This window comes from Hypanus sabinus, chromosome 14 (assembly GCF_030144855.1).
Source record: "Hypanus sabinus isolate sHypSab1 chromosome 14, sHypSab1.hap1, whole genome shotgun sequence".
NCBI classification, from domain to species: Eukaryota; Metazoa; Chordata; class Chondrichthyes; order Myliobatiformes; family Dasyatidae; genus Hypanus; species Hypanus sabinus.
The window spans coordinates 9,655,550-9,671,817 of record NC_082719.1 but is presented as its reverse complement, the minus strand read 5'-3'; the positions used below and the strand labels follow the sequence as shown (position 1 = coordinate 9,671,817).

The 16,268-nt window shown below is 39.1% G+C and overlaps 1 protein-coding gene across 4 annotated transcripts in view; it reads left to right on the top strand.

Annotated features, from left to right (window-relative positions):
• pde5ab (phosphodiesterase 5A, cGMP-specific, b) overlaps window positions 1-16,268 on the top strand; it is a 124,927-nt gene that overhangs the window by 82,447 nt on the left and 26,212 nt on the right. For 3 of the 4 annotated variants that reach the window (XM_059988754.1, XM_059988756.1, XM_059988753.1), the window contains exons 10-14: window positions 3,003-3,178; window positions 5,183-5,242; window positions 8,402-8,548; window positions 13,283-13,408; window positions 13,618-13,712. In XM_059988754.1, the coding sequence (XP_059844737.1) occupies window positions 3,003-3,178; window positions 5,183-5,242; window positions 8,402-8,548; window positions 13,283-13,408; window positions 13,618-13,712 (604 nt within the window). The remainder of the gene's footprint in view (window positions 1-3,002; window positions 3,179-5,182; window positions 5,243-8,401; window positions 8,549-13,282; window positions 13,409-13,617; window positions 13,713-16,268) is intronic. The other variant, XM_059988755.1, reaches the window with a different exon arrangement.

Genomic DNA, 16,268 nt, shown 5'->3' with positions numbered 1-16,268 from the left:
TAAGATAGTCATGGGGGATTTCAATATGCAGGTAAATTGGGAAAAATCAGGATGGTGCTGGATTCCAGGAGGAGCAATTTCTAGAAGACCTACAAGCTGGCTTTTTAGAGCAGCTCGTGGTTGAGCTCACTGGGGGATCAGCTATTCTGGATTGGGTGTTGTGTAATAAACCGGAATTGATTAGGGAGATTAAGATAAAAGAACCATTAGTGGCAAGTGATCATAATATGGTCATATTCACCCCAAAATTTGAAGCAGAAACTAAAGTCAGATGTATCAGTATTACAATGGAGTAAAGGGAATTACAGAGGCATGAGAGAAGAGTTGGCCAGAGTTGATCGGAAAAGAACACTAGCAGGGATGACAGCAGAGCAGCAATGTCTGGAATTTCTGGAAACAACTCGGAAGGAACAGGATATATACATCACAAAGGAAAGATTCTGAAGGGGAGATGTCAGAGCCTACTTTAAGCAGAGATTCTACCCAGTAGTTTTCTCACCCTGCTTCCAGATTCTTGTCAAAAGCTTGGAGCTTCCAAATACTTATACTAGCCTCTGATGAAAGAAAGAGATCTCAGGTGATGCAAACAATCAGGTGCGGGTGGATTGGGAGTGTTTCCAGCAAAGGGTTTTAGGGGTGGGTACAGAAATTGGAACCTATGTGGAAATATTCACATGGAAAAGTTATCAAGGGCTAGGTGTAATTAATTGGGTAATAATAAGAAGAGAGAAAGAAAATCAAATGCTGAGTCATCATAATGTGCAAATTCCCTTACACAAAGAAGACTTTTTTTTGGATATCCTTGAGTTAAAAAATATAATTTAGTTCTTAATTATTTACTTTGTGGAGTTGAAATACTTGATCCTTTTAGGAAATTGATGACAAAACGATGTTGTAGTAAAGCATGCTTAACATCTAATCAGTTCAATGTTAACATGAGGTACTATTGCCAATCTATAAGACTCTGGTTAGACCATATCTGGAGTATTGTGTTTATTTCTGGTTGTTTTATCATAGGAAGAATGTGGACGCTTTAGAGAAAGATAATTACCAGGATGGTGCTTGAATTAAGTGTCTGGAATGTACTGCCGGGGCTGGTGTCAGGGCTGATATATTATTTAAGAAACTCAGATAGACAAATGGAAAAAATAAAATTTGAGGATTATGGACCACGTAGGATGGAAGGGTTGGGCCCGTAATCTGCTGTACCTTTCTATGCTCTTTGTTCTAAATGCATTTGTAATTGTGACTGATGAAATAATCATGTTTTCATAATTTTTGCACCCAAGTGTTTAATGATTTACACCTGCTGTCATGCTGAAACCTATTTTCAGTGCATGTTATTATCTTTTACCTTCTGAACTTCCTGTCAGCCTAATCTGAATTATTTTCTGAACCACTGTTGCTTCTTTGTATAGCTTTGTCTCGTATACCTTTTCATCTGTTGATTATTACTTGACTAATGTTAACAGTGACAGTATGGGTTTTGTTAAAATTATTCTGATTGATTTTATATAAAATTTGTCTCATTAAAATGACATACGATCCCTACACATTTTAAAATTGGCAGTGAAAAATAACATAAATAGAAATGTAGCAATGTACACAAATGATTAATAAAGCCCCTGAAAATCTGTTGATTGAAAATGTTGTGCAAGGGTCTGATAACACCCTAGAATCTTGAATAAGCTTGCCATCAGAGTATTTTACAAAGACATTCTGCTTCCACCCTTAAGACTTGGAAAGCAATATCAAAAATTGCTTCTGTCATTCTAATGTAGAATAAGGTATGCAGCCCTTAATCTCTGCATCAAATGAATACAAATTGTTGTTTCTTTGGTGCATAATTTTTTGTGCATGAGTGATATAATACTAAAGTATCACTACATTTAGATTACACGTGAAAATAGATTCTTAAATATAAAGCTATTCATGAAATTGGCATTATATACTATATAGTACTATTTTACAGGCTGATTTTAAAACATAAGAATTGTAAGACAAAATAGACCATGATTGATTCAATTCACCTTGTACTTTTCTGGATTATGAATGATTCAATGAGAAACACGTTTTGATTAATCACAGCAATCATGGGTAGTTATCTGCAAAATGCCCTGATTGAGACAAGGATACCACAAATCTATAGTTTTCACATTAACTGTGCCAAGGAAATGCCCACAGGCGCCATAGTTTCCAAACGAGGTTCCAAAATTGTCCGATAAAATATTTACAAAGGCATTGAAAGCTAGCATATTAGGAGATTAGCTTAATTATTTGCAAACAGAAATCAAATTGGGAGGGCACCAGATTCAGATTTTGTACTCTAACTTCAGAAGATCAATGTTGTCAGAAATCCTGGAATTACTTCCTTTTTACAATATATAGCATTTGTTATACATTTAAAAATCTTAATAATCTTATGGGAGAAAGCAGAAAGTTAATAGTTGCCAGAACATGCAGTATTTAAAAGCTAAACACACTCAAAGACACATGGTCTTTTTCAAATGCAAGCTTGGGCTGCAAAGGAAGAATTGATCCTGTTTGTTTCTTAGTAGACAAGTTGGGTTAAAATGATCACTTCGGTGAAGTTTTACGTCACCTCCCCATTTGTCAAATAACAGATCAAAGATCCACGAAGAATAGGCATAGGGCTGATTAATGACTTTCAGTTATGTATTAGTACTTTATATGTGGTTCCTTTAACAACACTCCCAGAGAAACTGTACAAGAACTGTGAGTCTGGCTTTGTAGCTCAGCTGCTCTAAGTGACAGATACTTCTAAATAAAATTGGAAGAATTTGAATAATCCACCAGAATATCAGTTTGCTTTGTGGCTGTAAAAGATTGCATCATGCTGGCAAATAGGTGCCCATTATTCCAACCTCTGTGTAACATAATTTCAAACAACTACTTACAATGAACCAAACCTAAACACACAACTGTTAAAACATAGTCACAGTTAAATTATGATTTTAATTATCTGTGATTGTGCTCTGCAGGTGTCTGCCAGCTGGTGAACAAAATAGGTGAAACTTTTGACAAAATCAAGGCCTTCAACAAAAACGATGAGCAGTTTTTGGAAGCATTTGCCATTTTTTGTGGCTTGGGCATACAGAACACTCAAATGTATGAAACTGTTGAAATGGCAATGGCAAAACAGATGGTGACCCTTGAGGTAAGGGACATAAAGATGGAGCCTTTGATTTCCGTCGCAACCTTCCAAGCTCATTATTTGGTCCATCCTTATCCTTTGATCTTCCTTCCCCAAGTATTTTGCTCGTCCAGAAATACTATAGCTAGAGATATAATATTACAATTACTCTCCAAATGCTTTATACTCACTGAAGGAATTGATCAAGCACTGATACTAATGCATTTACATATATCTCAAGTCACTATCCAAAGGAAACCTTTTGTTATGGCCTGACCCTCTCATTCCTGCTATATGCAGCTGTAACATGAAAGGTTAATCTTTCTGCTCTTCAAAAGCTGCTTCCTGCTGTGCCAGTCATGGATTGGCCTGATTAAAGGATGCGGCAGCTTTCTCCCATTGGCTGACTTTCATGCCATGGCACCAGCTTCGGGTACTGGGCACCCTAGGGATACAAGAATAGCACGTGCGAGAGCCTCAGTCTCTTTTCGTTATGGAGCTCCCCTTCAGACTGGGCTGCAACCAGGGCTGAAGGCACCTTGAGAAAGTGTGCTGCAGGAAGTTGGGCCTGTTCACATACTTAGATAAGTACCTGTTTAGTGTTGTAGTTGTGTAACTTGGGGGGGCTTAACAAAGTACCTGCCTGAGTTAGAAGTCTTACTGAATGATTAACATTGTAGTTTTGCAACTTGGGACATAAGTAACTACTTGTTTGACTTTGCTGTTTGTAAATAAATGGTTAATGTGCCTACTTGCAACATGTCTTTGTCCCACCTACTGAGTCCACATAACACCAGCCTAAAGAATATTATCTATATTGAGGAAGACAAGGCTATGGGTAATTAGGTTTCACTGTTTGTTTATAAATAGTTAATGTGCTAAGTTTCAATCAGTGTTTTTCTGTCCCACCTATCGAATCTGCAAATTTACTTCTGAGTAACATCAGCCCTTATAATATTATCTATATTCAGAAAAGTTTAGATGTGGATGACTAAATTAGGGCTGATAGGTAGGGATTATGGCTTACAAAGAGCCCTTTATAAGAAACTTCTTTGGTTTTGACCTGTGTAGCCTGGGAGAGTCTTGTGCTAGTTGTTAGCCCACAGAATATAACACATAATCAAGGCCTAGACTCCTAAATACTCAGGCTGTAATACATGAGAAGATGCTGTCCTTTACAGTATTCCAGATTAAAGGCCACTGACACTGGGGATTGTCGGGTCCTTCCTGCTGTCCTCTGTGACAGGCATTACAGATAATGAACTCATTGGTGTAGGTTTGTTCTGGGATATTCAAATTTTAAGAATTCTACCAACTTTGCTTTCTCACTGGAGATTTGCTCTTTCTAAAACTTCCCACCTCTACGGTTTCCACTGACCCTTCATCCTCAGAAATCAAATGCATATTTTAAAGAAGAATTTTCCATTTTACCAGCTGGTTATGGCAGATTCCCTTTAGTTCCTCTTGGTTTAGGAACTGAAGATAACTGGTTAGAAAATGGGAATATTGATATGGATTTTCGTTAAGAAGCAACCAGAAGAAACACAAAAAGAACAGAATATGTTGAAGGATTACAATGGGTGGGAAGTGCATGCAGATTACTTACATTGAAAGTTTGCCTCCATTCTGTGAAATTCTAAGGGCTGCATAATTGCCTGACCTGTTCCACCCTTTGTGTTTGCTTCCTGTTGGATACCCACGGTGACACCTGCCGTTCAAAAGTCGAGTGGCTTGCAGAACCTTGGAAGTCTCACTGTCATGACCATTCCACGAAGAGGAGCATCCATCAGTGGGAACTTGACTTCAGCCTTGTTTGGACAATGACCTCCAGGCAGCCTATACAGTCAGAAAGCTTTTTCCGCCGTGATTAAATTTAGAGATTGTGGAAAGTCAATTAAGTAGTTACAAAAATATAAATTACTCTTTAATTAATTGAAATGTAACTAATTTATGTAAATAGATGAAAAATATTGATGTTAATTTCAGGCATAATAATGTGTTCAGAACATACTTCGATGATCTTTTTAGGTACTTTCATATCATGCATCTGCTACTGAAAATGAAACTGAGGAGCTTCAGGTAACAGCGGTAAAAACACTTTTTTTTCATCTGCATACTGTTATTTTGTATATATTTAATTAAAATTTTAATTACACCTAGGTTGTGACCATATCTGCTAACTTCTGATATTTGGGCAGGTAAATTTACAGAGTTTCATCAGTGGTGTAAGTGTCAAAACCTTTGTTCCTTCCAAGGTTAATCAAGGGGAAATAGTGAAGTATCCAAGAATGGATATAAGACAAACAGTTTGATAATACATTGAAAAGGGGAGATAGTTGGAGGTAGATGTCATTGTATGGAAAATTTCATATATGTAAGTGTGTATGAAGAAAAATCTCTGAATTATTTCTCTAAAGGGCATTCTACAGATGTAATGAAGAGAGGGATACACATAGAATCTGAGACATTGAAGATGAGTTAGGCCATCATATTTGATCTGCTGTTCCATCATGGCTGATCCCAGATTCCACTCAACTCCATACACCTGCCTTCTTACCATAAGCTTTGATGCCCTGACCAATCAGGAAAGGATCAAGTTTTGCCTTAAATATACCCATGGTCTTGGCCCTCACAGCTGTCTGTGACAGAGCATTCCACAGATTCACTACTCTCTGGCTAAAAACAATTCCTCCTTAACTCTGTTCTAAAGGGTCACCCCTCAATTTTGAGGCTGTGACCTCTAATTTTGGATACCTCCACCATAGGAAACTTCCTCTCAATATCCAACTTATCGAGTCCTTTCAAAATTTGGCAGGTTTTAATGAGATCCCCCAGCATTCTTCTAAATTCCAGTGAGTACAGGCCCAAGGCTGCGAAACGCTCCTCATATGTTAACCCCTTCATTCCGGGAATCATCCTCATGAACCTCCACTGGACTCTCTCCAATGACAACACATCCTTTCAGAGATACGGGACTGTTGACAATACTCCAAATGCGGCCTGTCTAGTGCCTTAAAAAGGCTCAGAATTATCTCCTTGCTTTTATATTCTATTCTTCTTGAAGTAAATGCCAACAGTGTATTTGCCTTCTTCACCACAGGCTCAACCTGTAAGTTAACCTTCTGGGAGTCTTGCACAAGGACACCTAAGTCCCTTTGCACCTCTGATGTTTGAAGTTTCTCCCCATTTAGATAGTAATCTGCACTTTTGTTCCTTTTACCAAAATACATTATCATACATTTCCCAACTGTGTTCCATCTGCCATATTTTTACCCATTCTTCCAATTTGTCTAAATCCTTCTGCACTAGCATTGCTTCCTCAGCACTACCTACCCCTCCACTTGTCCTTGTATCATCTGCAAACTTTGCCCACAAAGCTAATGATTCCATTATCTAAATCATTAACAAACAATATGAAAAGTAGCGGTCCCAATACTGACCCCTGAGGAACACCAGTAGTCACTGGCAGCCAACTAGAAAAAGACCTGTTTATTCCCACTTGCTGCCTCCTGTCTGTCAGCCATTCCTCTATCCATGCCAGTATTTTACCTGTAATGCTATGGGATTTTATCTTGTTAAGCAGCCTCATATATAGCACCTTATCAAATACCTTCTGAAAATCTAAGTAAATGACATTCACTGTCTTGTTTGTCCACCCTACTTGTTACTTCCTCAAAGAACTCTAACAGATTTGTCAGTTAAGATTTCCCTTTCCAGAAACCATGCTGACTTTGACATATTTTAACATTAGTCTCCAAGTACCCCGAAACTTCATCCCAAATAATGTACTCCAGCACTTTCCCAACCACTGAGGTTAGGCTAACTGGCCTATAATTTCCTTTCTTTTGCCTTCCTCCCTTCTTAAAGAGTGGGGTGACATCTGCAATTTTACAGTTCTCTGGAACCATGCCAGAGTCAAGTGGTAACCAATGCATCTGTTATCTCTTCAACAGCCTCTTCCAGAACTCTGTGATGTTGTCCATCAGGTTCAGTTGACTTGTCCCCCTTTAGACCTTTGAGTTTGCCTAACACTTTTTCCTTTGTAATATCAATGGCACTCACTCCTGCCCTCTGACACACTGCTAGTGTCTTCCGCAGTGAAGACTAATGCAAAGTACTCATTAAGTTCATCTGTCATTTCCTTGTCCCAAATTACTACCTCACCAGCATCATTTTCCAGTGGTCCACTATCAGTTTTCACTTCCCTTTTGCTCTTTATATAACTGGAAAAAGTTTTAGTATCCTACTTTATATCATTAGCTAGTTTGCCCTAATATTTTGTCTTTTCTCTTCTTATAGCTTTTTTAGTTGCCTTTTGCTCCCAATCATCCAACTTCCTAGTCACTTTCGCTACCTATATGCCCTTTCCTTGGATGTTATGCAGTCCTTAATTTCCCTTGTCAGCCACAGTTGCCTACCCCTTCCATTTGAGAACTACTTTTCTGTGGGACATATCTATCCTGCGCCTTGTGAACTACTCCCAGAAACTTCAGCCACCTCTGCTCTGCCATCATCCCTGCCACTATCCCCCTCTAATCCACTGGGCAAGCTCCTCTCTCATGGTTCTGTAATTCCCTTTATTCCATTGCAATACTGATATATGTGACTTACATTTCTCCCTCTCAAATTGCAGCATGAATTCAATCATATTATGATCGCTGTCTCCTAACCATTTCTTTATCTTAAGCTCCCTAATAAAATCTGGATTATTATACAACACCCAAACTAAAATAGCTTTTCCCTGAGTTGGCTCAACCACAAGCTGCTCTAAGAAGCCATCCTGTAGGCATTCAACAAATTCCCTTTCTTGTGATCCAACGCCAACCTGATTTTCCCAAATCCCCTTGCTTATTGAAGTCCCCCATTACAATCCTTGGATACACCAAAATAGAAAGGATAGAATTACTGTTAATTCTCTGCCTGTATTGCAGATGAAACAGTGAAAAGGACCTTCTGAACTATGAAGGAATTGTGTTGGAGGAAGTTACTGTGTTTCATCATGTGAAAGGCTCCAGAAAGGTTGAAATGAACAGCAATGGTTAAAATAAGCATGATTACAGTCGTTGAGGATATTATTATGAATTGACTTAAAGAAACTTGTATTTCAGTGCTTTCTGAACAATTACTTGTTCTGTCACATCATGTCTTAATTAGAAATAAAAATTAAAATAGGAAAAACAGTAAATCTTGGTAACCATTCATCTTATGTTCTGTTCATTCTTATAGGAATTATTTTCTTTTTTATAGGTCAAGACAGTACCTTCTGCTCATTCACTTAAGCTTCTAGATTTTAGCTTCAGTGATTTTGACTTGTCTGAAGTTGAGACAACATTGGCTACCATCCGGATGTTCACAGACCTGAACTTTTTACAGAATTTTCAGATGAAGTATGAGGTATAACTAATTTTGAGAGCCACCATTGAGTTGAATTTTGTATATTGGTAGAAAGGAAGACAGTAATGTATTTTGGTAGGAGGGATGAAGAAAGTACTGTTAAAAACATTGAATTGTGAGCACTTTATATCATAGATACAAGAACCTGATTTGTTTAGAAAAAGGAAGAAATTGATTACATTTTACATAACTTTGAATCAAATTCTTTAAACTAGAATGTAGTTTAGAACCCATGTATCTTTCCTACATTCTCAATATGAAATTGGTAGAATTTATGAAACTTGCAACCATTTGGTTTGCAAGTGGGTTGAGAAGTACAGCTGTTCCCCCCCCCCCCACCTTCACAAAGGTAGAGTGTTCCTATGAAATCTTTCTTAAGCCGAAATGGTGTAAAGTGAAGAACCATTAATTTCTATGGGAAATTTTATTGTAAAAGCAAAAATCCTCTTTGTAATGCGAAAACAGGTTATTAATGTAGGTCTTTTGTAAAAGCGAAGTGGCATAAAGCGGGAGACACCTGTACTAGTTCTGTGTCGATAAAGGTAAATGCTTTTATTCTGTTCTCCTGTATTCTCAAGTAGAAATGAGGAATTGGCAACAAAACTCTGAATCCAAAGCTGCTACCATCTTTACAAGCTTGAAATTATCTGTCAGAAGTTTGCCACCCACTTGTTTGGGACCTTGTTGAAATAGATTGACCTGACCTTCAGCTGAGTGAGCCTGTACGATGCCACATTTTCCAATAGCATCACAATGTGAGTCGGGAAGGTGGGTGAAGAACAACCCTCAGGCATAACACAGTTAACAAAATCTTTGACAACCAACGTAACCATGCATCAAAAGCAATTAAAACTTCTACCTTTCAGAAACATTTAAGAATTACTAGAATCTATTAACAATATTCAAATTGTTATAAATAATAAAATATTGATAAAAAAATTTTTAAAATGTTAAAACAAAAACATTTAAATGAAATTAAATAATTTTAAACTACTTTTTAAACAATAGTAATACTTATCATGGTCTGTTACAGCTGTCCTCCATTGAAATTATTGAAAAACTCACTGCAACACTTTTATTATGTGCAAAAACCTAAATGTTGTTGGCACTTACATAAGAAGTATAGTTGGAATTACCTGAAAAGTCCAGCCTATTACATCCCTTTGAAAAATTCTAACCGTGTTGTATTTTCGCAGCCCTGCTCTCCTTGGCTGGTATTTGATGCTCAGAGCTCTGTTAATGCTGTAAATGATAAAGAGCTCCTGATGTTACCATATTAAATAAAAACATTCTCTTATGAACAGTTATTTCTAAATTTCCTTGTTATTTATTTGCTGTCATTCCCTGCTTGAGAGAGTTTGTCCTTATCAATGTTTTTCAGCTGCAAAGCTCATTCAGGACAAATTACCTTTCTATTTACCTTTTTGTGGGAAGTGTTTTGCCCTCATTTCTCATTGTCTGCATTGAAAGAAAGGGAACTATGGTTTGATGTTTAGATAATTTTAAAATAGTAAAATAATCTTTAATATCCTTAAATTTTTAAATATTGAAATCTTCAATATGTTTAAAGATTAGTTTATAATAAGTCATTACAATTTTTTTTTAGTTAAGCAGCCATTCTCTTGCTAACGTTCTGTCACGACTAACTGATGTTTATGTTCAAATAAAATTGAAAATTGTATAGGAAAATCCCAAGAACTTTCACGGTGATTCAGATCTATTTCACAGATGGAGGACATCCTTTGACAGCTTTCAGCTTCTAGTCTTGCCAATATTCAGTATAAATTGTTAATACAGTGTAAGCAATATGGTGAATAATCATTCAAAAACTCCCACTGCATAGATGAGAATATTTTTTCATATTGGGAATTGAACAAAGCCATTTATTCTCTAGTGTGAGGAAACTAAGTACAGTACACAAATAAAACAAGATGAGTAGCTTATCTTACCCTATGTGGTAAATGCTTTCAGCTTGAGACATATTTTTAATCTTCTACTTCATGTATATCATCCATTCCAAATGTGCTTCTGGTATTTTTTGAATTAATAGTAAAAGTTTATAGGTTTGTCCCCAAAGCTCTAATTTCTTCTGGAAGTAGGGAAAGATTCAATGCGTAGCATATAATGTAATTGACCAACACAAAGTACACTGCAGATGCTGGGGTCAAAGCAACACGTACAACAAGCTGGAGGAACTCAGCAGGTCGGGCAGCATCCGTGGAAACGAGCAGTCAATGTTTCGGGCTGAGACCCTTCATTAGGACTGAAGAGGGAGGGGGCAGGGGCCCTATAAAGAAGGTGGGGGGAGGGTGGAAAACCAATCAGAGGAAAGATCAAGGGGTGGGGGAGGGGAAGCAGGGAGGGGATAGGCAGGAAAGGTGAAGAAGGAATGTAAGGGGAAAACACTATGGGTAGTAGAAGAAGGCAGAATCATGAGAGAGGTGATAGGCAGCTGGAAGAGGAGGCGGTGTAGAACTGGGATGGGGGAAGGGAGAGGGAGGGAATTACCGGAAGTTGGAGAATTCGATGTTCATGCCAATGCAACTAATACTAGATAAGCCTCAGCAAAGCTAAGCCAGAAGTGCTAGGTCTATTTCCCAAATATTGCTAAATAACTTAGAAACAACAGCATGCAACTATAAAGTTTGCAGAACTGGGTCCAGTTTACAAACTTGATGGTACTGAATTCCCTGCCCTGAAAATGGACGAAATGATTGCGTGCACAAGTAATCCATTGCATTGAAATTTCACTGCAGTAGTGGGATTATAGAAGACTGATTAACTAACTTAGAACACTTTCAAACTCACTCATTTATCACTACCTATTCCCCCCACATCTCAGTCCCTGCCTCCCCATCACTGTTTGAGAAACTGGAACTAATTTTTTAAGCAAAATAGCCTAATGAATCAGTAATCTAAAGACAGATTCATATTACACCAGTTGAACCTGGACATTACATTTGCTAAAGTAAATAATCAGAAAATATAAAGCAAAATCTTACTTAGATTGGCTTCTAAATTGACAATTACACCATAGAAGATGGTAACTAAAAGCTGCTTCACCGTGTTTAGGTTTGACCCTGGGGACAGTAAGCAGACCCGAGAGCTCAGGAGGGTCTATAATGCAGCAAGAGATCGGGGATGTATTTTGGCCCCAGGTCATTCAGTGCTTTATAAAACAGTAAGACTTTAAACTCAATACTCTGATAGACAGCCAGTATAGCGATTTGAGAACTGGGATGATATGTTCTACTTTCCTGGTCTTAGTGAGGACAATAGTGGCACCAGTCTGAATGAGCTGCTGCTGTCTGAGGGATTTTTTGCAGAGATCTGTGAAAACGCCATTACAGCAGTTAAGCCTACTAAAGATACATGCATAGACGAGTTTTTCTAAATCTTGCTGAGACCTAACTCCTTTAACTCTTGCTATATTTTTAAGATGGCAGTAGGCTGACTTTGTAATTGCCTTAATGTGCAGTTAAAATTTAAGTCACAGTCCATCACAATGCCAAGGCTTCTGGCTTGTTTTGTGGTTTGTAATGACTGGAATCTGAAGTGAGCACTGACTTAGATGGAGAATAAGAGTGAAGGGGGGCTATTCCGACTGAGGTCTGTGACCGGTGGTGTTCCACAAGGATCAATGCTAGGATCTCGGTTATTTGTAATATACACTCAGTGGCTGCTTTACTTGGTACCTCCTGTGCCTAACAAGATGGACACTGAGTGTATGTCTGCGGTCATCTTCTGCTGTAGCCCATCCACTTTAAGGTTCAACATGTGGGTTCAGGGATGCTCTTCTGCACACCACCGTTGTAACGTGTGGTTATTTGAGTTACTGTTGCCTTTCTGTCAGCTTGAACCAGTCTGACCATTTTCCTTTCTCATTAACAAGGCATTTTCACCCACAGAACTACCGCTTTTTTTTTAATCGCATCATTCTCTGTAAATTCTAGAGACTATTGTGCATGAAAATCCCCAGAAATCAGTTTCTGAGATACTCAAACCATCCCATCCGGCAGGAAAAATCATTCCGCATGCGGTGAGCTGCCCTGGGGAGTGTTGTACAACAGAGAGGTTGAGGAAGTACATGTTCCCTGAAGGTGACGTCACCGATAGACACAGTGGTGGACAGGGCATCAGTGAATATAGAAAATGAAATGCTGCATTTGTACAGGATATTGGTGAGGCCATGTTTGCAATATTGTGCTTACTTTGGGTCACTTTGCTAAAGATATGATGCCATTAAGCTGGAAAGAGAGCAGAAAAGGTTTATGAGGATGTGGAATGGTTGGAGAAACAAGAAATTGAGGGCATGGTGAGAGGGGAAAAATTTAATAGGAACCTGAGGGGCAAGTATTTTACCCAGCAGGTAGTTAGCATATCAAATAGACTGCCAGAGGTCGTGATTAAGGCAGGTACATTCACAGCATTTCAAAGACACTTGGATAGGTGTCTGGATCAGAAAGGTTTGGAGAAGGGGTTCCCAGCTTTTTTTATGCTTTGGACCCCTACGATTAACTGAGGGGCCTGTGAACCCCAGGATGGGAGCCCCTGGTTTAGAGGGAAACATGGGTAAATTGCACTAGCTTAGATTGACATCTTGGTCAGCATGGACTCACTGGGCCGACTCTGTGAATCTAATGAGCAGTAGCACCATTGCGTTGATCCAAGTTGAATATTTCTTTCTATAAAGTCGCAGTTACATAACTATTGATTCTTTTCCCCCTCTCACAGGTTCTTTGCCGTTGGATTTTAACTGTTAAAAAAAACTATCGAAGGCATGTAGCATATCACAATTGGAGGCATGCATTCAATACCACTCAATGTATGTTTGCTGTGCTGAAGTCTGGCAGGATTCAGGTTTGTTCCTATTCATTTTGCATTTATGTGCTCTATTATTGCTGCTGATTATTATTCAGGCTCAGTTGTGATCCCTCATGTTAGATAGATCTTGAGTATAACAGTGATTTTGCATACCTCTTCCTCCACTTGTTTAACATCCACCTACTCTTAAAATAGAATATTTTCTCAAATTTAGAATTTTAAAGTCCTGTTGCCTTTTGTTACAGAGCAAGTTAACAGATCTAGAGATTTTAGCTCTCATCATAGCAACACTAAGTCATGATCTGGACCACAGAGGTGTGAATAATGCTTTCATAAAGAGGTAAATGTAATGAGTCAAACATATTCTCGACAGTGAATGGATATTAGTACTGGTGTCGTTATACTGTGTCTTTGACTGGTTTGCGAATGAATTCAGGGCTTCAGTCTCTCCCAAATCTATAACTTTCTCCAGCCTTTTAATCCTCTGTAAATTCCAGGAAATTTGGTCTAATTTGCCCCACGCTGTTTTCATTGCGATAACATTAATGCTTGTGTTTCTTAGGCTGCCAAATGCTTAAATTAGAATCAATCATACAGCAATACAGCATGGATAAAGGCCTTACAGCCTAATGCTGACCAGTTCTCCAATCTCCTGTGTTTGGCCCTTATCCCTCTAAACCACACCCCTCCATATACCTATCGAAGGGCTTCCTAAATGATGCTAATATACCTGCCTCACCCACTTCTTCCGGCATCATGTTCCATATACCCAAAGATGCTCCTCGTCCCTTTTAATTCATTCTCTGTCATCTTAAATCTGTGGCCCTAGTTTTCCCCTACCCTGGGGAGAACACTGGTACAATTTAAAACATTTCTATAAGGTCACCCACTCATTCTCCCATATTCCAAGGATTAAAGAACCTCTGCTTATAAATCAGGCCCTCTGGTCTTGGCAAAATCCTCATAGATCTTTTTGCACTCTTTTCAGTTTAACCACATTTGCCTTCAACAAGATGACCAAAATTGTATGCGTGCAACCTCACCAATGACTTACGCAACTACAACATAAAAATGGATTCACTTTAAATAAACTTCTACCCCTCCCTCATCAGGATATGCCTTGCAGTTACTATTACAAGAGAGAGATGCTCAAAAAGCTGGAAGACCTAAGGGTGCATAAGTCACCCGGACCAGATGAACTGCACCCTAGGGCTCTGAAAGAGGTAGTGGTAGAGACTATGGAAGCATTGGCAATGATCTTTCAAAATCATTAGACTCTGGTTTGGTGCCAGAGGACTGGAAAATTGCAAATGTCACTCCACTCTTTAAGAAAGGAGGAAGGCAGCAGAAAGGATATTGTAGACCAGTTAGTCTGACCTCAGTGTTTGGGAAGATGTTAGAGTCAATTGTTAAGGATGAGGTGATGGAGTACTTGGTGACACAGGACAAGACAAAGTCAGCATGGTTTCCTTCAGGGAAAATTTTGCCTGAGAAACCTGTTGGAATTCTTTGAGGGGATTACAGGTAGGATAGTAAAAGGGGATACAGTGGATGTTGTAAATTTGAACTTTCAGAAAGCCTTTGACAAGGTGCCACACATGAGGCTGCTTACCAAGTTAAGAGCTCATGGTATTACAAGAAAGTTACTGACATGGTTAGCGTACTGGCTGGTTGGTAGGAGGCAGCGAGTGGGAATAAAAGGATCCTTTTCTGGTTGGCTGCCGGTGACTTGTGGTGTTCTGCAGGGGTCAGTGTTGGGACTGCTTCTTTTTATGCTGTATGTCAATGATTTAGTTGATGGAATAGATGGCTTTGTTGCCAAGTTTGCAGATGATATGAAGATTGGTGGAGGGGCATGTAGACTTGAGGAAACAGGGAAACTGCAGAAGCACTTAGATCAGGAGAATGGGCAAAAGAGTGGCAAATGAAATACAGCGTTGGCAAATGCATGGTCGTGCACTTTGGTAGGAGAAATAAACGTGTAGACTATTTTCTAAACAGGAAGAAAATCCAAAAATCTGAGAAGCAAAGGGCATTGAGTGTCCTTGTGCAGAATACCCTAAAGTTTAACTTGCAGTTTTGAGGAAGGCAAATGCAATGTTTGTATTAACTTTGAGAGGTCTAGAATACAACAGTAGGGATGTGCTGCTGAGGCTTTATAAGGCAGTGGTGAGGCCTCACCTTAAGTTTTGTGAACAGTTTTGGGCTCCCCGTCTAAGAAAAGATGTGCTGGCATTGGAGAGGATCCAGAGGTGGTTTACCAGGATGTTAGTGGGAATTAAAGGGTTATCCTGTGAGGAATGTTTGATGGCTCAGGGTCTGTACTCTCTGGAACTAGTAAGGATGAGGGGGGATCTCATTGAAACCTTTCAAATGTTGAAAGGCCTAGCCAGAATAGATTTGGAAAGGATGCTTTCCATGGTGGGGCAGAGCCTCAGGATAGAGGTTAAAACAGAGATATAGAGAAATTTCTTTAGCCAGGAGGTGCTGAATTTGTGGAATTTGTTACTACATGCAGCTGTGGAGGTCAGGTCATTGGGTGTATTTAAGGCAGGGATTGATAGGTTCCTGATTGAACATAGCAGCAAAGGTTACGGGGAGAAGGCTGGGGACTGGGGTGGAAGAGGGCAAAAAGAATCAGCTATGATTGAATGGTGGAGCAGACCTGATGGGCCAAATGGCCTAATTCTGCTCCTAAGTCTTATGGTCTCATCATACTGCCCTGCCTTGAGTATCACGTGGATAGCTGGGACGCAACATCCGCGGCGGACCCTGACCAACAGAGGGCCTCAACTTACAAATCATATTTTATTTTCCCACCGTCCCATCAACCCCCAATAATTCTACCACCCACCTTCAAAATGGAAGTAATTTATATTGGCCAATAAACTCGCAC